Source organism: Bombina bombina, chromosome 2 (assembly GCF_027579735.1).
Source record: "Bombina bombina isolate aBomBom1 chromosome 2, aBomBom1.pri, whole genome shotgun sequence".
NCBI lineage: Eukaryota > Metazoa > Chordata > Amphibia > Anura > Bombinatoridae > Bombina > Bombina bombina.
This window is the reverse complement of record NC_069500.1, coordinates 529,517,549-529,544,654: the sequence shown is the minus strand read 5'-3', so window position 1 is coordinate 529,544,654 and position 27,106 is coordinate 529,517,549. Positions and strand designations below refer to the sequence as shown.

Here is a 27,106-nt window from a genome sequence, read left to right as displayed (position 1 = left end):
TTGTTTCCTAAGTATTACGCCTAAATATAACAAATTCTTTATTACCATAACATTTCCATGTGTTTTGCTAGAGTTAATCATTTACTTCAGGTCACAAAAAGTGCTAAATTTGACAGATATTTTGGAATGCACTCGAGCACCACACAACCACTTGTGATACCAGCACAATGACTGTACTAATAGCACTCTCTGCTCCATCCATTAAAGGGACAAGAAACCTCAAATTTGTATTTTATTTAGAAAGAGCATGTAGTTTTAAATAGCTTTCAATTTGTATTCTGTTATCAAATTTGCTTCATTCTTTTGGTATCCTTTGTTGAAGGAGCATAAATACACTTCTGGGAGATAGCTGAGCACATTTGGTAAGCCAATGACAATAGGCATATATGTGCAGCCACCAATAAGCAGATAGCTCCCATTATATATTGGAAAGTTGTTTACAATTACATGCTCTTTCTGAATCTTGAAAATTTTATTTTGACTTTACTGTCCCTTTAAAAGTCTAAGGGTGCAGTAAAAAAAGGTTTCAGCCACGTTAAGATGCACCTGTTAACACTTTGTAACCATCCACTTTTAAAATCATAATGTGTTATTCTTTGTGCAAGACCAAGGCAACATAACAGACTCTGCAATGTGAACTGTGCTCCACTTTTAACCTAGTCCATTATTAGATGGGCCAGTAATAAAACTACGGCATGCTCTAACAACTTACAGCATGTAATTGTTGCAATCAAATGACTCTTAAAGCTCAGATAAATACAAAACATTACAAGTAACAAGCAGAGCTTTCTTATTAATATTACAATAGCTGAAATACTAATATTACTCCATTACACAAAGCTATTACTTAGAGCAGATGCAAGTTTAATTTTGAAATGACCTAATTACATACATGTATAAATAATGTATCTGTAGTTTTCAAAATCAGTCTATTGGGCATTTTGTTATTGCAATGTTGAACCAGATTGTCATTCTTCCACAAGACCTTAAATTATGTTGATGCTCTTTTAGAAAAGGATGTTATTTTGATGGTATGTGGTTTTAATAGTGATTCTGAGATAGTGATAGTGCAAGAAATGTGCCTAGATATTCCTCCAGACACACAAGGAAAGAAAAAAAAAAAAAGTGTTTACAAGTTAAAAAATGACTAAGATCAGTGTCCCTCCCTGTCTGGTGCGTTTTTTTTTTTTTTATCAGTCTCTATCCATTTGGGCTGCTAAGACAAGATATTTAGATTCAATTCGTAATAAGGACATTACTGAATTAGTTGCACAACTTATGATGCAATCAAAAAGCTCAGAGAAGGCGCAGTTCTTAGCATTGCCAAGAAATGATCAGTTTTTAGCGCTTTAGAATAATTAAAACTCAATCACTGCCTTTAACAAACATTTTTGCCATTGTAAATTCAAAATGAATGTAACTTTATCACTGCATCCCAAATAATAAAATTCAAGATCATAGCTTGTACAGAGCATTACAGCTAAAAAAATGATCTGTTGTGTGATTGTAGGAATCTTTACTAGTCAAGCCATGTGTATTTTCTTGCTTATTCAAAAAAGAAATGGAACATATAACGGATGCCCGTAATTAATGTGGATGGGTATGTATTATACTACACCAGATGACCATGTAAAAAGAAAGTATTCTACTGTTTGTTTAGCTCCTGCAAAAAGGGGTTAAACACACAGTAGAAGTATCACTTGGGAACCACAGAGAACTGTGTGTCCCGAGAGGAAACCGCTGATGATCCAAACAACAGCAATAGTTGAAAGTCAGAAAACTGAGCATGTAATTGTTTGACTATTAAAATCTATACAAAAGTAGCCATTATAGTCTATAAGGATATTTATTTTTACATTATGTGATAAGCTTCTAAAATGGATTAAAATGTAGTTAGTCCTAGATTTGAATATCTTAAAAAAAATGAAGGTCTAGATTGCAAGTGAGGCACAAACTGCTTTGCGCAAGCGATATCGTCTTTTCGCAAGCCTTTTTAATTGCGCTGAGATTACAAGTTGAGCAAAATTGCGTTGCGCTAGCGCAATCGCCATTTACACTTCAATCCTTACCGCAATCTCAGACGTGGTAAATCATATAAAATTTACTATAAAATATAATGAAAAATAAAAATGGGAAACACCCCCCCCCAACTTTTTCTAACTTTGACCCCCAAAATCTGTTACACATCTACAACCACCAAAAAACTCCTATGCTAAATAGTTTCTAAATGTTGTCCTGAGTTTAGAAATACCCAATGTTTACATGTTCTTTGCAAGTTATAGAGCAATAAGTACAAGTAGCACTTTGCTATTTCAAAACCATTTTTTTGTTTTCAAAATTAGCCATAGTTACGTTGTAATACTGATATCTGTCAGGAAACCCTGAATATCCCTTCACATGTATATATATATTTTTTTTAGTAGACAACACAAACGGCTAGATTACGAGTTGTGTGTAAGGGTAAAAAAGCAGCGTTAAGAGGTCCTAACGTTGCTTTTTCACTACTGCTGCTATTACAAATCTTGCAGGTTTAGGGGCACCGCACACTTCTTTGGCCTTACTGCAAAACGATTTACGTAAACCTTTTTTTATATGGGACTTCCATAGCACCGGTATTACGAGTCTGTCCTGGGAGGCCAAAAAGTGATCGGTACACCCTTCCCCGTCAAGAGTCCTAACGCATTTAAAAGTCAGTAGTTAAGAGTTTTATGGTACAACGCCGTAACCTAAAACTCATAACTAAAGTGCTAAAAAGTACACTAACACCCATAAACTACCTGTTAACCCCTAAACCGAGGCCCTCCCACATCGCAAACACTATAATACATTTTTTAACCCCTAATCTGCCACTCCGGACACCGCCGCCACCTACATTATACTTATGAACCCCTAATCTGCTGCCCTCAACATCGCTGCCACCTACATTATATTTATTAACCCCTAATCTGCCGCCCCCAATGTCGCCGCCAGCTACCTATACCTATTAACCCCTAATCTGCCACCCAACGTCGAGGCCACTATAATAAATATATTAACCCCTAAACCGCCGCACTCCCGCCTCGCAAACATTAAATATTATTAACCCCTAATCTGCCGTCCCTAACATCGTCGCCACCAACCTACATTTATTAACCCCTAATCTGACGTCCCCAACGTCGCTGCCACTATATTAAAGTTATTAACCCCTAAACCTAAGTCTAACCCTAAACCTAAAACCCACTAACTTAAATATAATTTAAATAAATATAAATATTACTATCATTAACTAAATTATTCCTATTTAAAACTAAATAAATACCTACCTATAAAATAAACCCTAAGATAGCTACACTATAACTAAGAGTTACAATGTAGCTAGCTTAGGGTTTATTTTTATTTTACAGGCAAGTTTGTATTTATTTTAACTAGGTAGAATAGTTATTAACTATTTAATAGCTACCTAGCTAAAATAAATAGAAAAAGTACCTGTAAAATAAAACCTAACCTAAGTTACAATAACACCTAACACTACACTATAATTAAATAAATTGACTAAATTAAATACAATTATATAAATTAGCTAAAGTACAAAAAAACAAAACAATAAATTACAGAAAATAAACAAATTTAAACTAATTATACCTAATCTAATAGCCCTATTAAAATAAAAGCCCCCCCAAAATAAAAAAAAATAAAAACCTAGCCTAAACTACCAAAAGCCCTTAAAAGGGCTTTTTGCGTGGCATTGCCCCAAAGTAATCAGCTCTTTTAACTGTAAAAAAAAAAAAAAAAAAAAATACAAACAACCCCCCCAACAGTGAAACCCCCCCCAAATAAAAACATAATTTATGCTTACCTGATAAATTTATTTCTCTTGTAGTGTATCCAGTCCACGGATCATCCATTACTTATGGGATATTAACTCCTCCCCAACAGGAAGTGCAAGAGGATTCACCCAGCAGAGCTGCTATATAGCTCCTCCCCTAACTGCCATTACCAGTCATTCGACCGAAAACATGCAGAGAAAGGAAAACCATAGGGTGCAGTGGTGACTGTAGTTTAATGGAAAAATTACCTGCCTTAAAGTGACAGGGCGGGCCGTGGACTGGATACACTACAAGAGAAATAAATTTATCAGGTAAGCATAAATTATGTTTTCTCTTGTTAAGTGTATCCAGTCCACGGATCATCCATTACTTATGGGATACCAATACCAAAGCTAAAGTACACGAATGACGGGAGGGACAGGCAGGCTCTTTATACGGAAGGAACCACTGCCTGAAGAACCTTTCTCCCAAAAACAGCCTCCGAAGAAGCAAAAGTGTCAAATTTGTAAAATTTGGAAAAAGTATGAAGAGAAGACCAAGTTGCAGCCTTGCAAATCTGTTCAACAGAAGCCTCATTCTTAAAGGCCCAAGTGGAAGCCACAGCTCTAGTAGAATGTGCTGTAATTCTTTCAGGAGGCTGCTGTCCAGCAGTCTCATAGGCTAACCGTATTATGCTACGAAGCCAAAAGGAGAGAGAGGTAGCCGAAGCTTTTTGACCTCTCCTCTGACCAGAATAAACGACAAACAGGGAAGACGTTTGTCGAAAATCCTTAGTTGCCTGTAGATAAAATTTCAGGGCACGGACTACATCTTGATTGTGTAGCAGACGTTCCTTTTTCGAAGAAGGATTAGGACACAAAGATGGAACCACAATCTCTTGATTGATATTCCTGTTAGTGACCACCTTAGGTAGGAACCCAGGTTTAGTACGCAGAACTACCTTGTCTGAATGAAAAATCAGATAAGGAGAATCACAATGTAAGGCAGATAACTCAGACTCTTCGAGCCGAGGAAATCGCCATTAAAAACAGAACTTTCCAAGATAACAACTTGATATCAATGGAATGAAGGGGTTCAAACGGAACCCCCTGTAAAACATTAAGAACTAAGTTCAAACTCCATGGTGGAGCAACAGTTTTAAACACAGGCTTGATCCTAGCTAAAGCCTGACAAAAAGCTTGAACGTCCGGAACTTCTGACAGACGTTTGTGTAAAAGAATGGACAGAGCTGAAATCTGTCCCTTTAAGGAACTAGCGGATAAACCCTTTTCTAAACCTTCTTGTAGAAAAGACAATATCCTCGGAATCCTAACCTTACTCCATGAGTAACTCTTGGATTCGCACCAATATAAGTATTTGCGCCATATCTTATGGTAAATCTTTCTGGTAACAGGCTTCCTAGCCTGTATTAAGGTATCAATAACTGACTCAGAAAAACCACGTTTTGATAAAATCAAGCGTTCAATTTCCAAGCAGTCAGCTTCAGAGAAATTAGATTTTGATGTTTGAAGGGACCCTGGATCAGAAGGTCCTGTTTCAGAGGTAGCGACCAAGGTGGACAGGATGACATGTCCACTAGATCTGCATACCAAGTCCTGCGTGGCCATGCAGGCGCTATGAGAATCACTGATGCTCTCTCCTGTTTGATTCTGGCAATCAATCGAGGAAGCATCGGGAAGGGTGGAAACACATAAGCCATCCCGAAGGTCCAAGGTGCTGTCAAAGCATCTATCAGAACCGCTCCCGGATCCCTGGATCTGGACCCGTAACAAGGAAGCTTGGCGTTCTGTCGAGACGCCATGAGATCTCTCTCTGGTTTGCCCCAACGTCAAAGTATTTGGGCAAAGACCTCCGGATGAAGTTCCCACTCCCCCGGATGAAAAGTCTGACGACTTAAGAAATCCGCCTCCCAGTTCTCCACTCCCGGGATGTGGATTGCTGACAGGTGGCAAGAGTGAGACTCTGCCCAGCGAATTATCTTTGATACTTCCATCATTGCTAGGGAGCTTCTTGTCCCTCCCTGATGGTTGATGTAAGCTACAGTCGTGATGTTGTCCGACTGAAACCTGATGAACCCCCGAGTTGTTAACTGGGGCCAAGCCAGAAGGGCATTGAGAACTGCTCTCAATTCCAGAATGTTTATTGGTAGGAGACTCTCCTCCTGATTCCATTGTCCCTGAGCCTACAGAGAATTCCAGACAGCGCCCCAACCTAGTAGGCTGGCGTCTGTTGTTACAATTGTCCAGTCCGGCCTGCTGAATGGCATCCCCCTGGACAGATGTGGCTGAGAAAGCCACCATAGAAGAGAATTTCTGGTCTCTTGATCCAGATTCAGAGTAGGGGACAAGTCTGAGTAATCCCCATTCCACTGACTTAGCATGCACAATTGCAGCGGTCTGAGATGTAGGCGTGCAAAGGGTACTATGTCCATTGCTGCTACCATTAAGCCGATCACCTCCATGCATTGAGCTACTGACGGGTGTTGAATGGAATGAAGGACACGGCATGCATTTTGAAGCTTTGTTAACCTGTCTTCTGTCAGGTAAATCTTCATTTCTACAGAATCTATAAGAGTCCCCAAGAAGGGAACTCTTGTGAGTGGAAAGAGAGAACTCTTCTTTTCGTTCACCTTCCATCCATGCGACCTTAGAAATGCCAGTACTAACTCTGTATGAGACTTGGCAGTTTGAAAGCTTGAAGCTTGTATCAGAATGTCGTCTAGGTACGGAGTTACCGCAATTCCTCGCGGTCTTAGTACCGCCAGAAGAGCACCCAGAACCTTTGTGAAGATTCTCGGAGCCGTAGCCAATCCGAATGGAAGAGCTACAAACTGGTAATGCCTGTCTAGAAAGGCAAACCTTAGATACCGGTAATGATCTTTGTGAATCGGTATGTGAAGGTAAGCATCCTTTAAATCCACTCTGGTCATGTACTGACCCTTTTGGATCATGGGTAAAATTGTCCGAATAGTTTCCATTTTGAACGATGGAACTCTTAGGAATTTGTTTAGGATCTTTAAATCCAAGATTGGCCTGAAAGTTCCCTCTTTTTTGGGAACCACAAACAGATTTGAGTAAAACCCTTGTCCTTGTTCCGACCGCGGAACCGGATGGATCACTCCCATTAATAAAAGATCTTGTACGCAGCGTAGAAACGCCTCTTTCTTTATTTGGTTTGTTGACAACCTTGACAGATGAAATCTCCCTCTTGGGGGAGAGAATTTGAAGTCTAGAAGGTATCCCTGAGATATGATCTCTAACGCCCAGGGATCCTGGACATCTCTTGCCCAAGCCTGGGCGAAGAGAGAAAGTCTGCCCCCCACTAGATCCGTTCCCGGATCGGGGGCCCTGGATTCATGCTGTCTTAGGGGCAGCAGCAGGTTTCCTGCTACTTGCCCTTGTTCCAGGACTGGTTAGGTCTCCAGCCTTGTCTGTAGCGAGCAACAGCTCCTTCCTGTTTTGGTGCAGAGGAAGTTGATGCTGCTCCTGCTTTGAAATTACGAAAGGAACGAAAATTAGACTGTCTAGCCTTAGGTTTGGCTCTGTCTTGAGGCAGGGCATGGCCTTTACCTCCTGTAATGTCAGCGATAATTTCTTTCAACCCGGGCCCGAATAAGGTCTGCCCTTTGAAAGGTATATTAAGCAATTTAGATTTAGAAGTAACGTCAGCTGACCAGGATTTTAGCCACAGTGCTCTGCGTGCCTGAATGGCGAATCCGGAATTCTTAGCCGTAAGTTTAGTTAAATGTACTACGGCATCTGAAATAAATGAGTTAGCTAACTTAAGGGCTTTAAAAGCTTGTGTGTAATCTCATCTAATGGAGCTGATTCAAGTGTCTCTTCCAGAGACTCAAACCAAAATGCTGCTGCAGCCGTGACAGGCGCAATGCATGCAAGAGGTTGCAATATAAAACCTTGTTGAACAAACATTTTCTTAAGGTAACCCTCTAACTTTTTATCCATTGGATCTGAAAAGGCACAGCTATCCTCCACCGGGATAGTGGTACGCTTAGCTAAAGTAGAAACTGCTCCCTCCACCTTAGGGACCGTTTGCCATAAGTCCCGTGTGGTGGCGTCTATTGGAAACATCTTTCTAAATATCGGAGGGGGTGAGAACGGCACACCGGGTCTATCCCACTCCTTAGTAACAATTTCAGTAAGTCTCTTAGGTATAGGAAAAACGTCAGTACTCGCCGGTACCGCAAAATATTTATCCAACCTACACATTTTCTCTGGTATTGCAACTGTGTTACAATCATTCAGAGCCGCTAACACCTCCCCTAGTAATACACGGAGGTTTTCCAGCTTAAATTTAAAATTTGAAATATCTGAATCCAGTTTGTTTGGATCAGAACCGTCACCCGCAGAATGAAGCTCTCCGTCCTGATGTTCTGCAAATTGTGACGCAGTGTCTGACATGGCCCTAATATTATCAGCGCACTCTGTTCTCACCCCAGAGTGATCACGCTTACCTCTTAGTTCTGGTAATTTAGCCAAAACTTCAGTCATAACAGTAGCCATATCCTGTAATGTGATTTGTAATGGCCGCCCAGATGTACTCGGCGCTACAATATCACGCACCTCCCGAGCGGGAGATGCAGGTACTGACACGTGAGGCGAGTTAGTCGGCATAACTCTCCCCTCGTTGTTTGGTGAAATATGTTCAATTTGTACAGATTGACTTTTATTTAAAGTAGCATCAATACAGTTAGTACATAAATTTCTATTGGGCTCCACTTTGGCTTTAGCACATATAGCACAGATATCTTCCTCTGAATCAGACATGTTTAACACACTAGCAAATAAACTAGCAACTTGGAAATACTTTTCAAGTAATTTACTATAATATGAAAACGTACTGTGCCTATAAGAAGCACAGAAAAAGTTATGACAGTTGAAAATTAATAAACTGAAAAGTTATAGCATCAAATCTTTGTAAAAAACACAATTTTAGCAAAGGATTGCTCCCATTAGCAAAGGATAACTAACCCTGATAGCAGAAAAAAAAAAAAAAAATACAGAAATAAACGTTTTTTATCACAGTCAACTACAATCTCACAGCTCTGCTGTGAGTGATTACCTCCCTCAAAACAAGTTTTGAAGACCCCTGAGTTCTGTAGAGATGAACCGGATCATGCAGGGAAGACAAACTTCTGACTGAATTTTTTGATGCGTAGCAAAAGCGCCAAAAAAGGCCCCTCCCCCTCACACATAACAGTGAGAGAGATCAGTAAACTGTCATAAATTAAATAAAACGACTGCCAAGTGGAAAAAAATAGTGCCCAAAACATTTTTTCACCCAGTACCTCAGAAAATTAAACGATTTTACATGCCAGCAAAAAACGTTTAACATTAATAAATTGAGTGTTATTAAAAAGCCTGTTGCTAGTCCCTGCAAATTAGGCTAAAGTTTTATGCATACAGTATAATTCCAGTGAAGTGCCATTCCCCAGAATACTGAAGTGTAAAATATACATACATGACAGCCTGATACCAGTTGCTGCTACTGCATTTAAGGCTGAGTTTACATTATATCGGTATGGCAGAATTTTCTCATCAATTCCATTGTCAGAAAATAATAAGCTGCTACATACCTCTTTGCAGATTAATCTGCCCGCTGTCCCCTGATCTGAAGTTTACCTCTCCTCAGATGGCCGAGAAACAGCAATATGATCTTAACTACTCCGGCTAAAATCATAGAAAAACTCAGGTAGATTCTTCTTCAAATTCTACCAGAGAAGGAATAACACACTCCGGTGCTATTATAAAATAACAAACTTTTGATTGAAGGTATGAAACTAAGTATAATCACCACAGTCCTCTCACACATCCTATCTATTCGTTGGGTGCAAGAGAATGACTGGTAATGGCAGTTAGGGGAGGAGCTATATAGCAGCTCTGCTGGGTGAATCCTCTTGCACTTCCTGTTGGGGAGGAGTTAATATCCCATAAGTAATGGATGATCCGTGGACTGGATACACTTAACAAGAGAAATACTAGCTAAAAAAAAAACCTAAGCTCCCCATTGCCATGAAAAGGGCATTTGGATGAGCATTGCTCTTAAAAGGGCAGTTAGCCAATAGGATTTTTTCTACCTTAATTCCGATTGGCTGATAGAATTCTATCAGCCAATCGGAATCTAAGGGACACCATCTTGGATGACGACACTTAAAGGAACCTTCATTCAGCTTTAGTGAGTCGGATGTCTTGAAGATGGACCCGCTCCGCGCCGGATGGATGAAGATAGAAGATGCCGTCTGGATGAAGACTTCTGCCCGCCTGGAGGACCACTTCGCCCGGCTTGGTTGAAGACTTCTGCCCGTCTGGAGGACCACTTCTCCCAGCTTGGATGAAGACTTCTCTCGGCTTCATTGAGGACTTCGGCCCAGCTTGGATGAAGACTTCTTCCGTTAAGTCGATCTTCAGGGGGTTAGTGTTCGCACCGCACAGCCTCTAACGCAAAACTCGTAATCTAGGTGAAAGTATATTTCATGCCACCATTTCACCACCAAATACGATAAAAAATATATATATATATTTTTCACAAACTTTAGGTTTCTCACTGAAATTATTTACAAACAGCTTGTGCAATTATGGCACAAATGGTTGTAAATCCTTCTCTGGGGTCCCCTTTGTTTAGAAATAGCAGATATATATGGCTTTGGCATTGCTTTTTGGTAATTAGAAGGCCGCTAAGCACCACACTTTTATTATGCCTAGCAGTTAAAGGGTTAATTAGGTAGCATGTAGGGTTAATTGTAGCTGTAGTGTAGAAATCAGCCTTCCACCTGACACCTCCCAAACAGTTCTCTTCCCTCCTCCACCTCACAATTGTCATCACCATTTTAAAGTACTGGCAGAAAGTCTGCCAGTACTAAAATAAAATGCAGTGTTGGATCCCCACTTAGCCCCCCACCATACAGCTCTCTAACCCTCCCCCCCTACCTATTTGCCGCCATCTTGAGTACTAGCAGCTGTCTGCCAGTATCCAGTTTGCCCCCCCAAAAAATGCTTTTTTTCTAAATAAAAAAACAAAAAAAACCCACTTTTCTGTAGTGTAGCTCTCTCTACATCGGATGCTTAAAAAAAAACCTTAAATTATGCTTACCTGATAATTTTCTCTTTTTCTTCTTAATGGGGAAAGTCCACAGCTGCATTCATTACTTTTGGGAATACAGAACTTGGCCACCAGGAGGAGGCAAAGACGCCACAGCCAAAGGCTTAAATACCTCCCACACTCCCCTCATCCCCCAGTCATTCTGCCAAGGGAACAGCAGGAGAAATATTAGGGTGAAAAAAAAAAAAAGTGCCAGAACGACGAATAAAAAAAGAATTTAAGGCCGCCCACAGAAAAAAAACAGGCAGGGAGCTTTGGACTCTCCCCGTTCAGAAGAAAAGAAAATGATCAGGTAAGCATAATTTAAGATTTTCTTCTTAAAAACGGAGTGACTCCACAGGCGCATTCATTACTTTTGGGAAATCAATACCCAAGCTTATAGAGGACACTGAATGCAAACGTGCGGGAACAAAGAGGCAGCCCATTTTGAAGGCACCACAGCCTGATACAACACGGATACCCAATAAACTACTTCAACAGAAGCAGGAAGAACAAAATATGGAAGAGGACAAGGTAACTACCCATCAATTTAGAACCATAAATACCCCAGTAAGAGATCACAAAAGCCTCTGAGGAGACAAAATCCCACTCTCTAGAAACACACTAGAGCTGCAACAACTAATCGTCATAATCGATAATAATCGATTATTAAAATAGTTGTCAACGAATCTCATAATCGATTAGTTGGTTTGCAATTAGTTGGTCTGTGCACAACACCAGCTGCTTCACTCCAATGATCTCCTGCACATGGTATTGTGTTTTTTTGGTTGTGCCCTTAGCCTAAAGGACATCTACAGACGTTTACTTTTCACTTTTTCAGGACAGTATACTTTTACAACTACCCCTGGCTTATGTGCAACCCAGATATAAAAGTCATCATTTGGATTGTTTATATTAGATCAGGTGATTTGGAATTATGCTTTTCATGATATAGTGCTGAGCTTGTTATTTACACCTAGCCCTAGATTGATGGGAGTTATTTAAATTGATGTGCACTATTATCTGTTTGCACAATTATTAGCATATTGCTTGTTATTGCTGATTATATGTACTGTATAAATAAATGTGTAAGGCTTTGTCCTGTTATTGATATACAGTCCTTAGCGCGTTTGATTTGTTTTTTATTGTTTTTTTATATTTAATATATTGTGATAATATGTACCAGATTCAACCTATATGTATATATCTGTTATTTTTAGAGCGGACTAGATATTACCCCCTAATATTATAGCTGGTTATTTACCATTGCTTATAGATATTCAAGATATTTTTTATGTAAGAATGAAGTCAAGGGTTACTTTATTGAGAGGCCCCTTGCCAAGGTGAAAACCCCTTTGCATTGGTGAAGAGCTAACAAAGATAAATATCCCACTTTGGTGAAATTGGCAAAACCCTACTTATACATCTCAACAGCCTCAACACCATCTTAGTGCCTTTTCTCTGCTGCAGGAAATATAGCTGCAAACAGAGAACCAACCTTAGCCAGAAGCATGTGGACATGTTGAGATTTTTGCATTTCAATGCAAAGTTTCTGAAAGAGTGAATAACAGAATGTTATTAACAGTGATAGTCTCTTTCTAGCTCTACCTCTTTTTCAAACTTGTTTTGTTCAATTATAAAACTGTTCTCTGCTGCTTAAAAATTGGACAAACAGTTGTGTTAATGTAAAGTTTTAGTCTGAAGTTTATATTTGTAACACTCAGTATGTGGATTTTATTTAAAATATAGGAAACAATTATTGATTCTTTTTTTATCCGATTAATCGAAAAAATAATCGGCCGATTAATCGATTATGAAAATAATCGTTAGTTGCAACCCTAAAACACACAAAGAAAAAAACCACTTCATGAACAATGTCAAGGGAAGCAACAAACAAACTCCCACACCACATTCTCCCAAACTGAAAGAAGAGAAGAATCAGATAAGGCCCGAAAGAACCTCCATAAACAATCCCTGAAGAATCAGGGACAAAACAGAAAGAGAAGCCCCTAGCATAACTCAAGAAGAGCGGCTACCAGGCTGCAAGAGGACAAAATCCCCTAGAAAAAGGAAATTTATTCTTACCTGATAAATTTGTTTCTTTTACGATACGATGAGTCCAAGGATTTCATCCTTACTTGTGGGAGATCACCTCCTGGTCAGCAGGAGGAGGCAAAGAGCACCACAGCAGAGCTGTATATATAGCTCCTCCCTTCCCTCCCACTCAAGTCATTCGACCGAAGTTAGGAAGAGAAAGGAAAAGCCAAGGTGCAGAGGTGACTGAAGTTTAACAAAATTAAAGACCTGTCATATAAAAACAGGGTGGAACGTGGACTCATCGTATCGTAAAAGAAACACAATTTATGCTTACCTGATAAATTTATTTCTCTTGTGGTGTATCCAGTCCACGGATCATCCATTACTTGTGGGATATTCTCATTCCCAACAGGAAGTTGCAAGAGGACACCCACAGCAGAGCTGTAATATAGCTCCTCCCCTAACTGTCATAGCCAGTCATTCGACCGAAAACAAGCCGAGAAAGGAGGAACCATAGGGTGTAGTGGTTACTGTAGTTTAAATTTAAAAATTACCTGCCTTAAAATGACAGGGCGGGCCGTGGACTGGATACACCACAAGAGAAATAAATTTATCAGGTAAGCATAAATTGTGTTTTCTCTTGTAAGGTGTATCCAGTCCACGGATTATCCATTACTTGTGGGATACCAATACCAAAGCTAAAGTACACGGATGAAGGGAGGGACAAGGCAGGAACCACTGCCTGTAAAACCTTTCTCCCAAATATAGCCTCCGAAGAAGCAAAAGTATCAAATTTGTAAAATTTTGAAAAAGTATGAAGCGAAGACCAAGTCGCCGCCTTGCAAATCTGTTCAACAGAAGCCTCATTTTTAAAGGCCCAAGTGGAAGCCACAGCTCTAGTGGAATGAGCTGTAATCCTTTCAGGAGGCTGCTGTCCAGCAGTCTCATAGGCTAAGCGGATTAAGCTTCTTAGCCAAAAAGAAAAAGAGGTTGCCAAAGCCTTTTGACCTCTCCTCTGTCCAGAGTAGACAACAAACAAAGCAGATGTTTGACGAAAATCTTTAGTAGTTTGTAAGTAAAACTTTAAAGCACAGACCACGTCCAGATTGTGTAACACAAGGATGGAACCACAATCTCTTGATTGATATTCTTGTTAGATACCACCTTAGGTAAGAACCCAGGTTTGGTACGCAGGACTACCTTATCTGTATGAAAAATCAGATAAGGAGAATCACATTGTAAGGCAGATAGCTCAGAGACTCTACGAGCCGAGGAAATAGCTACAAAAAAAAAAAAAAAAAAAAAAAAACTTTCCAAGATAAAAGTTTGATATCTATGGAATGAAGAGCAACAGGTTTAAACACAGGCTTGATTCAAACTAAAGCCTGACAAAATGCCTGAACGTCTGGAACATCTGCCAGACGCTAGTGCAAAAGAAACGACAGAGCAAAAATCTGTCCCTTTAAGAAACTAGCTGACAATCCTTTTTCCAAACCTTCTTGGAGAAAAGATAAAATCCTAGGAATCCTGACCTTACTCCATGAGTAACCCTTGGATTCACACCAATAAAGATATCTACGCCATACCTTATGGTAAATTTTCCTGGTGACAGGCTTTCGTGCCTGTATTAAGGTATCAATAACTGACTCGGAGAAGCCACGCTTTGATAATATCAAGCATTCAATCTCCAGGCAGTCAGCCTCAGAGAAATTAGATTTGGATGGTTGAAAGGACCCTGAAGTAGAAGGTCCTGTCTCAGAGGCAGAGACCATGGTGGAAAGGATGACATGTCCACTAGATCTTCATACCAGGTCCTGCGTGGCCACGCAGGTGCTATCAGAATCACCAATGCTCTCTCCTGCTTGATCTTGGCAATCAGTCGAGGGAGCAGAGGAAACGGTGGAAACACAAGCCAGGTTGAAAGTCCAGGGCGCTGCTAGAGTATCTATCAGTGTCGCCTTGGGATCCCTGGACCTGGATCCGTAACACGGAAGCTTGGCGTTCTGGCGAGACGCCATGAGATCCAGTTCTGGTTTGCCCCAACGGAGAATCAGTTGTGCAAATACCTCCGGATGGAGTTCCCACTCTCCCGGATGAAAAGTCTGACGACTTAGAAAATCCGCCTCCCAGTGCTCTACACCTGGGATATGGATAGCTGATAGGTGGCAAGAGTGAATCTCTGCCCAGTGAATTATTTTTGAAACTTCTAACATCTCTAGGGAACTTTTTGTTCCCCCTCGATGGTTGATGTAAGCTACAGTCGTGATGTTGACCGACTGAAATCTGATGTACCTCAGAGTTGCTAACTGACGCCAAACCTGAAGAGCCTTGAATATCGCTCTTAGTTCCAGAATATTTATTGGAAGGAGAGACTCCTCCTGAATCCACGATCCCTGAGCCTTCAGGGAGTTCCAGACTGCACCCCAACCTAGAAGGCTGGCATTTGTTGTTACAATAGTCCAATCTGGCCTGCGAAGGTCATACCTTTGGACAGATGGACCCAAGATAGCCACCAGGGAAGAGGATCCCTGGTCTCTTGGTCCAGATTCAGTTGAGGGGCCAAATCTGTGTAATCCCCGCTCCACTGACTGAGCCTGCATAGTTGCAGCGGTCTGAGATGTAAGTGTGCAAACGGCACAATGTCCATTGCCGCTACCATTAAGCCGATTACTTCCATACACTGAGCCACCAAAGGGCGCGGAATAGAATGAAGAACCCGACAGGAATTTAGAAGCTTTGATAACCTGGACTCCGTCAAGGTAAATTTTCATTTCTACAGAATCTATCAGAGTCCCTAGAAAGGAAACTCTTGTGAGTGGGGATAGAGAACACTTTTCCTCGTTCACTTTCCACCCATGCAACCTCAGAAATGCCAGTACTACGTTTATATGAGACTTGACAATTTGGAAGTTTGACGCCTGTATCAGGATGTCGTTTAAATAAGGGGCTACTGCTATGCCCCGCGGCCTTAGGACCGCCAAAAGCGACCCTAGAACCTTTGGATTAGCTACAGCCCCAAGAATCTTTACAAAGGGAAGAGCTACAACTGGTAATGCCTGTCTTGAAAGGCAAACCTGAGAAACCGATGATGATCTTTGTGTATCGGAATGTGAAGATAAGCATCCTTTAGATCCACTGTAGTCATATATTGACCCTCCTGGATCAGTGGTAGGATGGTACGAATAGTTTCCATCTTGAACGACGGAACTTTGAGGAATTTGTTTAAGATCTTTAGATCCAAAATCGGTCTGAAGGTTCCCTCTTTTTTGGGAACCACAAACAGATTTGAGTAAAAACCCTGTTCCTCCTTTGGAACTGGATGGATCACTCCCATAACTAGGAGGTCTCGTACACAGTGTAAGAATGCCTCACTCTTTGAAGTCCAGAAGATATCCCTGGGATATAATTTCCAACGCCCAGGGATCCTGAACATCTCTTGCCCACGCCTGGGCGAAGAGTGAAAGTCTGTCCCCTACTAGATACGTTACCGGATAGGGGGTCGTTCCTTCATGCTGTCTTAGAGGCAGCAGCAGGCTTTTTGACCTGCTTACCTTTTTTCCAGGTCTGGTTTGGTCTCCAGACCGTCTTGGATTGAGCAAAAGTTCCCTCTTGTTTATTATTAGAGGAAGTTGATGCCGCACCTGCCTTGAAGTTTCGAAAGGCACGAAAATTAGACTGTTTGGCCATAGATTTGGACCTGTCCTGAGGAAGGGCACAACCTTTTCCTCCCGTGATATCAGCAATAATCTCCTTCAAACCAGGCCCGAATAGGGTCTGCCCCTTGAAGGGAATGTTAAGTAGCTTAGATTTTAAAGTCACGTCAGCTGACCATGATTTAAGATATAGCGCTCTGCGCGCCTGTATAGCAAAACCAGAATTCTTAGCCGTTATTTTATTTCTAATGCCATTGTTCATTTGAATAAACTAATTGGCTAGCTTAAGTGCTCTAAGTTTGCCAAGTATGTCATCCAATGGAGTCTCTACCTGTAAAGCCTCTTCCAGAGACTCAAACCAGTATGCCGCAGCAGCAGTGACAGGGGCAATGCATGCAATGGGCTGTAGGATAAAACCTTGTTGAATAAATATTTTCTTAAGGTAACCTTCTAATTTTTTATCCATTGTCTCTAAAAAAGCACAACTGTCCTCGACAGGGATAGTAGTACGCTTTGCTAGAGTAGAAACTGCTCCCTCCACCTTAGGGACTGTCTGCCATAAGTCCCGTGTGGTGGCGTCTATTGGAAAACATTTTTCTAAAAATAGGAGGGGAAGAGAACGGCACACCTGGTCTATCCCATTCCTTATTAATAATTTCTGTAAACCTTTTAGGTATTGGAAAAACATCAGTACACACCGGCACTGCAAAGCATTTATCCAGTCTACACAATTTCTCTGGCACTGCAATGGTATCACAGTCATTCAGAGCAGCTAAAATCTCCCTAAGTAACACGAGGAGGTGTTCAAGCTTAAATTTAAATGTAGAAATATTAGAATCAGGTATTTTTCCTGAGTCATCAACATCACCCACTGACTGAAGCTCTCCTTCCTCAGCTTCTGCATATTGTGAGGCAGTATCAGACATGGTTCTTAAAGAGTCAGTATGCTCTGCATTTTGTCTCACCCCAGAGCTATCTCACTAACCTCTAAGATCAGGTAGTCTGGCTAATACCGCTGACAGTGTATTATCCATGACTGCCGCCATGTCTTGTAAAGTAAACGCTATGGGCGCCCTAGATGTACTTGGCGCCATTTGAGCGTGAGTCCCTTGGGCGGGAGTCAAAGGGTCTGACACGTGGGGAGAGTTAGTCGGCATAACTTTCCCCTCGTCAGATTCCTCTGGTGATAATTTTTTTAAAAACAGAATATGATCTTTATTGCATAAAATGAAATCAGTACATTTGGTACACATTCTAAGAGGGGGTTCCACCATGGCTTTTAAACATAATGAACAAAGAGTTTCTTCTATGTCAGACATGTTTATACAGACTAGCAATGAGACGAGCAAGCTTGGAAAACACTTTAAATCAAGTTAACAAGCAAATATAAAAAACGGTACTGTGCCTTTAAGAGAAACAAATTTTGTCAGAATTTGAAAAACAGTGAAAAAATGCAGTAAATCAAACTTTTTACAGTGTATGTAATAGGCTAGCAGAGCATTGCTTTGTTTTTTTAACAGTCACAACCAACTGCCACAGCAAGCTGTGGTCCTACCTTCCACAATAAACGACTTTGGAAAGCCTTTGAGCCCTTTAGAGATGTCCTATAGCATACAGGGGACTCCTGAGGGAAGCTGGATGTCACAGTTTGTAATTTTAACTGCACCAACTGTAACTTTTATACTATAACAGTGGAAAGCCTCAGTAAAACTGTTTCTAGTCAAAATTTAAGCCAGCCATGTGGAAAAAACTAGGCCCCAATAAAGTTTTATCACCAATGCATATATAAAAACGATTAAACATGCTAGCAAACGTTTATATTGCAATATCATAAGGGTATTACCCCTGGGAGTAAGCATGATACCAGTCGTTATTAAATCACTGTATTCAGGCTTAACTTACATTAATCCGGTATCAGCAGCATTTTCTAGTGTTTTCCATCTCTAGAAAAAATTATAACTGCACATACCTGATAGCAGAATAAACTGCACGCCATTCTCTCGCTGAAGTTACCTCATCTGTGTAATCCCCTCAGACATATGTGAGAATAGCAATGGATTTTAGTTACAACCTGCTAAGATCATAGAAACCTCAGGCAGATTCTTCTTCTATTTACTGTCTGAGATAAAATAGCACAACTCCGGTACTATTTAAAAATAACAAACTTTTGATTGAAGAAAATAAACTTACTATATTTAACCACTCTCTCCTACAACATCCTAGCTTGTTGAGAGTTGCAAGAGAATGACTGGGTATGACAGTTAGGGGAGGAGCTATATTACAGCTCTGCTGTGGGTGTCCTCTTGCAACTTCCTGTTGGGAATGAGAATATCCCACAAGTAATGGATGATCCGTGGACTGGATACACCTTACAAGAGAAAACAAAATTTATCAGGCAAGAATAAAATTTCCTTTTCTTTTACAAGATACGATGAGTCCACAGATTTCATCCTTATTTGTGGGATACAAGACAGGGAACCTAAACGGAAGGCACCACTGCTTGAAGAACCTCTCTCCCAAAAACAGCCTCAGACGAGGCAAAAGTATCAAATTTGTAAAATTTAGAAAAAGTGTGAAGACCAAGTTGCAGCTTTGCAAATCTGTTCAACAGAAGCATCATTTTTGAATGCCCATGAGGAAGCCACAGCCCTAGTGGAATGAGCCGTAATTCGATCAGGAGGCTGCTGTCCAGCAGTCTCATATGCAAAACGGATGATACTCTTCAGCCAAAATGAGAGAGAGAGAGAGAGAGAGAGGTAGCTGTAGCTTTCTGACCCCTACTTAGAAGGATTAGGACACAAGGAAGGAACAACAATTTCCTGATTAATATTTTTATTTGTAACAACCTTAGGAAGAAAACCAGATTTGGTACGTAACGCCACCTTATCTGAATAAAAAATAAGATAAGGAGAATCACATTGTAATGCTGAAAGCTCAGATACTCTGCGAGCAAAAGAAATAGCAACCAAAAATAAAAACACTTTCCAAGACAATAACTTAATATCTATGGAATGCATAGGTTCAAACGGAACCCCTTGAAGAACTTTAAGAAATAAATTCAAACTCCAAGGAGGAGCAATTGGTCTAAACACAGGCCTGATTCTAGTCAGAGCCTGACAAAAGGATTGAACATTTGGAACATCTGCCAGACGCTTGTGTAACAAAATAGACAAAGCAGAAATCTGCCCCTTTAAGGAACTAGCCGACAACCCTTTCTCCAATCCGTCTTGGAGAAAAGATAAAATCCTGGGAATCCTAACCCTACTCCATGAGTAGCCATTGGATTCGCACCAATAAAGATATTTACGCCATATCTTATGGTAAATTTTTCTAGTAACAGGCTTACGTGCCTGAATCAAGGTATCTATGAACAAAACCAAGCAGTTAGCTGCAGAGAAACTAGATTTGGATGATGGAAGGGTCCCTGTATGAGAATGACTTTCCTCAATGGAAGCTTCCATGGTGGTTGAGAAGACATGACCACGAGATCGGCATACCAAGTCCTGCGAGGCCACGCAGGAGCGATGAGAATCACCGAAGCCCTCTCCTGTTTGACTCGAACAATCACCCGGGGAAGAAGAGCAAATGGAGGGAACACATAAGCTAGGCTGAAAGACCAAGGTACTGCCAAGGCATCTATCAGCTCGGCCTGGGGATCCCTGGACATGGACCGTATCTCGGAAGCTTGGCATTCTGACGAGACGCCAGAAGATCAAACTCGGCCTGCCCCATCTGAGAATTAGGTTGGCAAATACCTCCGGATGAAGTTCCCATTCTCCCGGATGAAATGTCTGCCTGCTTAGAAAATCCGCTTCCCAGTTTTCCACACCTGGGATGTGGATCGCCGACAGATAACAAGAGTGAGCCTCCGCCCACTGAATAATCTTGGCTACTTCTGTCATCGCTAAGGAACTCCTTGTTCCTCCCTGATGATGGATGTAAGCTACAGTCGTAATGTTGTCCGACTGGAATCTGATGAACTTGGCAGAAGCCAACTGAGGCCAAGCCTGAAGCGCATTGAATATTGCTCTCAACTCTAGGATATTGATGGGAAGCAGAGACTCTGATCGAGTCTCTACACCCTGAGCCCTCAGGGAGTTCCAGACTGATGCACATCCTATCAGGCTGGCATCCGTTGCCACTATCACCCATGAGGGTCTGCGGAAGCATGTCCCCTTGGAAAGATGATCCAGCGACAACCACCATACAAGAGAGTCCCTTGTCTCCTGATCTAGATGTATTTGGAGGAGACAAATTTGTATAATCTCCATTCCACTGACTTAGCATGCTCAGTTGCAGAGGTCTGAGATGAAAACGAGCAAACAGAATGATGTCCATCGCCGCTACCATCAATCCGATCCCCTCCATGCACCGAGCCACTGACGGCCGAGGATTGGTCTGAAGGGCTCGGCATGTATGCAGAATCTTTAACTTTCTGACCTCCGTCAAAAAGATCTTCATGGATAGAGAGTCGATTAGAGTTCCCAAGAAAGGAACACCTTGTCTGAGGAACTAGCGAAGTCTTTTCCAGATTCACCTTCCACCCGTGAGTCCTCAGAAAGGATAGAACAATGTCGGTATGAGACTTTGCTAGCCGATATGACGACGCCTGGATCAGAATATCGTCCAGATAAGGCGCCCCTGCAATGCCCTGCGGTCTTAGAACTGCCAGCAGAGACCCCAGAACCTTCGTGAAAATTCTTGGTGCCGTGGCCAGACCAAAAGGAAGAGCCACAAACTGAAAATGTTTGTACAGGAAGGCAAACCTCAGGAACTTGTAATGATCTCTGTGGATAGGAACATGAAGATATGCATCCTTTAAATCCACGGTAGTTATAAATTGACCCTCCTGGATCAATGGAACGAATAGTTTCCATCTTGCATGATGGAACTCTGAGAAACTTGTTTAGACTTTTGGAGGTCTAAAATAGGTCGGAACGTTCCCTCTTTTTTTGGGAACTACAAAGATTTGAATAAAACCCCTGTCCCTGTATTGGAACGGGACATATTACTCCCATGGAAGAGAGGTCTCCTACACAACGTAAGAATGCCTCTCTTTTTATCTGGTCTGCAGATAATTGAGAAAGAAGAAACCTTCCTCTGGGGGAAGAGTTTCTGAACTCCAACTGAAATCCCTGAGATACAATTTCTAGTGTCCAGGGATCCTGAACGAAGAGAGAAAGTCTGCCCCCACTAGATCCGGTCCCGGATCGACCCTTCATGCTGACTTGGAAACAGCAGTAGGCTTCTTGGATTGTTTACCCAAGACTGGTTGGGTCTCCAATTGGACTTGGTTTGTGAATAGTTCCCATCCTGTTTAGAGGAAGAGGAAGGGGGGGGAACTCCCTTGAAATTTCAAAAGGAACAAAAATTACTCTGTCACCCTTCTGTTAGGACTTCTTATCCTGAGGGAGGGAATGACCCTTACCTCCCGTGATGTCAGAAATAATTTCCTTCAAGTCAGGCCCGAACAGGGTCTTCCCCCTTGTAAGGAATGGCCAAAAGCTTAGACTTAGATGACACATCCGCAGACCAAGATTTCAACCATAAGGCTTTGCGTGCTAAAATGGAAAATCCTGAACTCTTAGCCGCCAATTTGGTAATCTGCAAAGAAGCATCAGTAATAAATGAATTAGCTAATTTGAGAGCTTTAATCCTATCTTGTATTTCTTCCAAAGAAGTTTCAGTTTTAAGAGATTCTTCCAAAGCATCAAACCAATAAGCAGCCGCAGTCGTAACAATGCAGGTCGCCAGATGCAATAGCAACCCCCGGTGAACATAGATCTTTTTAAGAAGACCCTCCAATTTCTTATCCAAAGGGTCTTTGAAGGCACAACTATCCTCAATAGGGATAGTAGTTCGTTTAGCCAAGATGGAAATAGCTCCCTCCACCTTAGGGACCGTCTGCCAAGAGTTCCTAATGGCGTCAGCTATAGGGTACATCTTCTTGAAAACAGGAGAAGGGGAGAATGGAATACCCGGTCTCTCCAATTCCTTAGCAATAAAGTCCTCTTAGGAACTGGAAAAACATCAGAATAAGAAGGGACCTCCAAGTATCTGTCCAACTTACTCAATTTCTCTGGAGGAACCACTATTGAATCACAGTCGTCCAGAGTTACCAAAACCTCCCTTAGCAACAGGCGGAGGTGTTCAAGCTTAAATCTGAAAGATACCACATCTGAATCCGTCGGAGGTAAGACACTTCCTGAGTCAGAAAGTTCACCCTCGGATAGGACCTCTGTACCCTCCAATTCAGAGCCCTAGGAGGGTATATCTGAGATTGCCATTAAAGCATCAGAAGTTGTATGGACCATGTGGTTATCCTTCCTACTGCGTTTGCCTTGAAGTATGGGAAAGGCAGATAACGCCTCAGAAAGTGTAGATGACATAACCGCAGAAGCTGCAGAGGAACTTGGCGCCGCTTGAGCGGGCGTTAAGGGCTGTGACACTTGGGGAGAAAGTTGCGGTATATTCTGAGTCTTATCAGTCTGGAAAAACATCCGCCTTAGATATACTTTTATTAAAGAAAATCTGCTCTCTAAACTGTAATGCCCTCTCAGTGCATGAGGGACAAAAATTAGCAGGGGGTTCCACATTGGCATTTAAACACATAGAACATGTACTGTGTTGAAGGTCATCCATGACAAGCATAAGCAAAAGCAATATTGGTCGTGGTACTGATAATTATGTGATTGAATTCAAAACATAAATAACATGCAATCAGCCTAATATAACTGATAACTAACAAAAAAAAAAAAAAAAAAAAAAAAAAAAAAAAAAAAACTTATAAAAACGAATGTACTGTGCCTTTAAAAAATTAAATTTTACAGCTCAAAACAGAGAGGAAACTGCATTTTTACTGTTTGTTTGAAAATCACACTCTCTGAAATTGAGCAATGTCTTAGGGACAGAAATCAAACACTTGCACCCCGGATGAAATGTCTGTCAACTTGCCACAGCTCTGCTGCGGCGCCTACCTGTCCCCACGTGACAACGACAATCTCCTCGATTGTGGAGTGCCCAAGACCACTTGTGAGGTTACTGAAACAAGCGAACTTCGGAAACAACGGAGTCTCAAAGTATGCTGCCGATCGGGTCACTTCCTGATCCAGAATAACAAATGCGCGGCTAAGCACGCGAACGCTAAGCCCCGCCTTTCGTGGGCGGTAAACAAACTCAACCCAGGTAAGTATTAATCATGTTGAAAAAACTAATGCTGGACAAGTGAAAAAAATCAAAAAGTGTCCCCTCAAGTGCACTGCCGATTATGGCAAATGTAGAGCAGAGTACACCGGAGTATATAACTCCAAGCTACCAATCCCCAGCGTCAAGCCCTCACACTCTGTTTCTGTTTGTCCATTCAACCGGCTAATAGCATAAATAGCACGCGGTAATTACGGCTGTCACAGAGCCATGATGGTAATACACTCATGCAAATAAGTATTAGTGTAAATCGATTACCCCTTACTTATATAAGAAATAAAGGTCAGTCAGTTCTGAGCTACTTAGTGTCCCAGAAATTAAAGACTGCACATACCTCAATGCTGAACGACAGCATGACTTGTCCCACACTATGAAGAGATCCTTTTAATCTCCTCCTGAAGATCTGTGAAGTGAATCCCGCCAGTTCCCATTGCTTTAAAGCCACCTGTAGCTCTACTCTAGAGGCTGACAAGGAATACTGCTACACCCTAAATAAAATAGCACACACTGGTACCATTTTAAAAATTAAAAACTCTTGATTGAAGAATCTAAACTAACACCTCACTTTACCTCTTCCTACACTAACACAGGCAAAGAGAATGACTGGAGTGGGAGGGAAGGGAGGAGCTATATATACACAGCTCTGCTGTGGTACTCTTTACCTCCTCCTGCTGACCAGGAGGCGATATCCCACAAGTAAGGATGAAATCCGTGGACTCATCGTATCTTGTAAAAGAAAATATTCTACCGACAGAGGAGAGCAAGGAAATAAATTCCAGATCACCTCCTACATGGATCCAAAAGGAACCAATGGAAAACCTTAACCAGAACCAAAGTTCTAGAAGGACAAAGGGACAAAAATGTAGAATAAGACTACCTTCATATAGACAGCTAACTAGCACAGAGAAACTGAACACCCATAGGTCATAAAAAATACCTGGGAGCAGAACAGGAACGGAATAGTAACATCCGTTTACACCACAAACGAAAGCCGCAGGCTTCCGTCGGATAGGCAGTGAGACTAAAAACGTCCAACCATAGTAACTAGCCAACTGAGTAGCTAGCAAACTTGCACCAGGACATTCCTAGAAAATAAGAGAAAAAAGAAAAAAAAAAAAAAAAAAAACTCAGAAAGCAGGGTGGACCAACTCCCTACCTACTAGAAAACGAGGTAAGGGAGGACAACACCCTGACCCATAAAGAAGAACCAACCACCCGCAAAGAGAAGGTTCCCTAATCAACTGCAAGGCCTCCCAACCTAAGTAAGGATCCTTCAGGAGACAAGAGACGTGGTTGATGCCCAAACAGAACAGTCAGAATTCCTGAACCTACTCCGAGCGAACAGTCCTATCACAGAAGCAACTGTCAATGTCCCCAAAGACAAGAGAGATTAAAAAAATCCAAGTAACGACCCGGCGATCATATAACGAATCTCCAGCCACGAGTTCCTAAGGAAAAGAAGCAGGAAGAGGCACCGATACCCAGAGAGACTAACACGGGATCCAGAATATCTATCCTGGTTACCCCTCAGAAACCCGAAGGGAGGGTACACTGCCGGCAAGAGAAACCCTCGACCAACAGAACTCCTAGAGACAGATGAGGAAAACTACCTCAGGAAGAGCCAACTGGATAGGCGCAGTAGACCAGAGCCTTCCAAATAGAAGGAAAACGAAGAGACCCAGGAATATTCCAGTTAAAAGAAATTCCCAGGAAAAAAAAAAAAAAAAAAAACTTCCTCCATCTCTAAAACATATATATGCAATATTCATATTTAATAAAGATTTTAACTAGGTATTTACTGTAAATATTTCACATTTGCTAATGCAAATATGTTGCGTGATGACTTCTGGGGAATGTGAAAACTTGATCGTGTTTGCGAGATCTCAGGTGTTAGAAATCAGTGTAGAATAAAAAGTAGGGAAAAAAAAAAAAAAACTTCCTCCATCTCTAAAACATATATATGCAATATTCATATTTAATAAAGATTTTAACTAGGTATTTACTGTAAATATTTCACATTTGCTAATGCAAATATGTTGCGTGATGACTTCTGGGGAATGTGAAAACGTGATCGTGTTTGCGAGATCTCAGGTGTTACAAATTAGTGTAGAATAAAAAGTAGGGAAAAAAAAAAAAAAAACAACACCACTATGGGGAAACACATGCATAAATTAAGTAAGGATTTTTGCGCTATTCAGGTTACCGCTTGCGCAAAATAAGTTTTTTTTTTACTTTTAATATGAGCGCAATTTGACTAGCACAAAAAGTTTAACTGTAGCAGAGTTTTTTTGTGATTGCGGAAGAAAAAAAATAAAAATACAGCGCCACTTGTAATCTAGCCCTAAATGTTTACTGACAGCTACAGTAAGAATGAAAAAGAAAACCGTGTTCTCACATATGGGCATAATGATGGATATTGTATACAAAGTTGTGTTATTTGCACATGCTCCCTACATGTGCATACTAACTGTAGTCAGACCAGCTTGAGTAAAGGAAATGTCCACCATCTGGGGTAAATGCCAAATCCAGAACACTCCAACCAACGTCGCGAGCCTTCACTGTCCTGAACTTCTTAAAGGAACCATGACGACAATCATACAGACGTATATTTTGATCTGTGGTAACAGAGGACAGATTAAGCATGTTTAGTTAGAAAAAAAAATTAAGATGGATTGGCAAGCAAGCATATGGAAAAGAAAATATTAACACATGTAGTAAGGATGACTTAAGGAGTTGAGATAAACCAAAAAGAGAAGAGAGCAAAACAAAAAGGGGTTTAAGATAAAAATAGGATATAATGACTAGTTCCTTCCAAATATATTAGAAGTCTGCAGGGCATACTAGACTAATTCATATGGCAAGACAAAAAGCAAAAAGAATAAATAGCCAAGTTGTTCAACATATTTGTTACTTTATTATGCAACACACTTGGGGAGAATTATTCATTGGTATCGTGGAACTAGCAGCAAGTGCTGGTTAGATCAATAACAGGAAGCTTACTTAAAGGGACATAATACGCATATGCTAAATCATTTGAAACTGATGCAGTATAACTGTAAAAAGCTGACAGGAAAATATCACCTGAGCATCTCTATGTAAAAAAGGAAGATATTTTACCTCACAATCTCCTCAGCTCAGCAGATTTAGTTCTGTGTAAAAAGTTATACTCGCCTGCTCCCAGCTGCAGGTAAAAATAAAAAAAAAATGAAGAAATGAACAGCAGCCAATCAGCATCAGCAGTGCTGAGGTCAAGAACTCTTACTGTGATCTCATGAGATTTCATAGAAAGCTTCTTTTACCTGATTGGTGAAA

The 27,106-nt window shown here is 41.1% G+C and overlaps 1 protein-coding gene across 6 annotated transcripts in view; it reads right to left on the bottom strand.

Moving 5' to 3' along the window:
- DCAF11 (DDB1 and CUL4 associated factor 11) overlaps positions 1-27,106 on the bottom strand; it is a 148,948-nt gene that overhangs the window by 74,795 nt on the left and 47,047 nt on the right. For all 6 annotated transcript variants that reach the window (XM_053702346.1, XM_053702348.1, XM_053702347.1 and 3 more), the window contains exon 7: positions 26,263-26,409. In XM_053702346.1, coding sequence (XP_053558321.1) covers positions 26,263-26,409 — 147 coding nt within the window. The remainder of the gene's footprint in view (positions 1-26,262; positions 26,410-27,106) is intronic.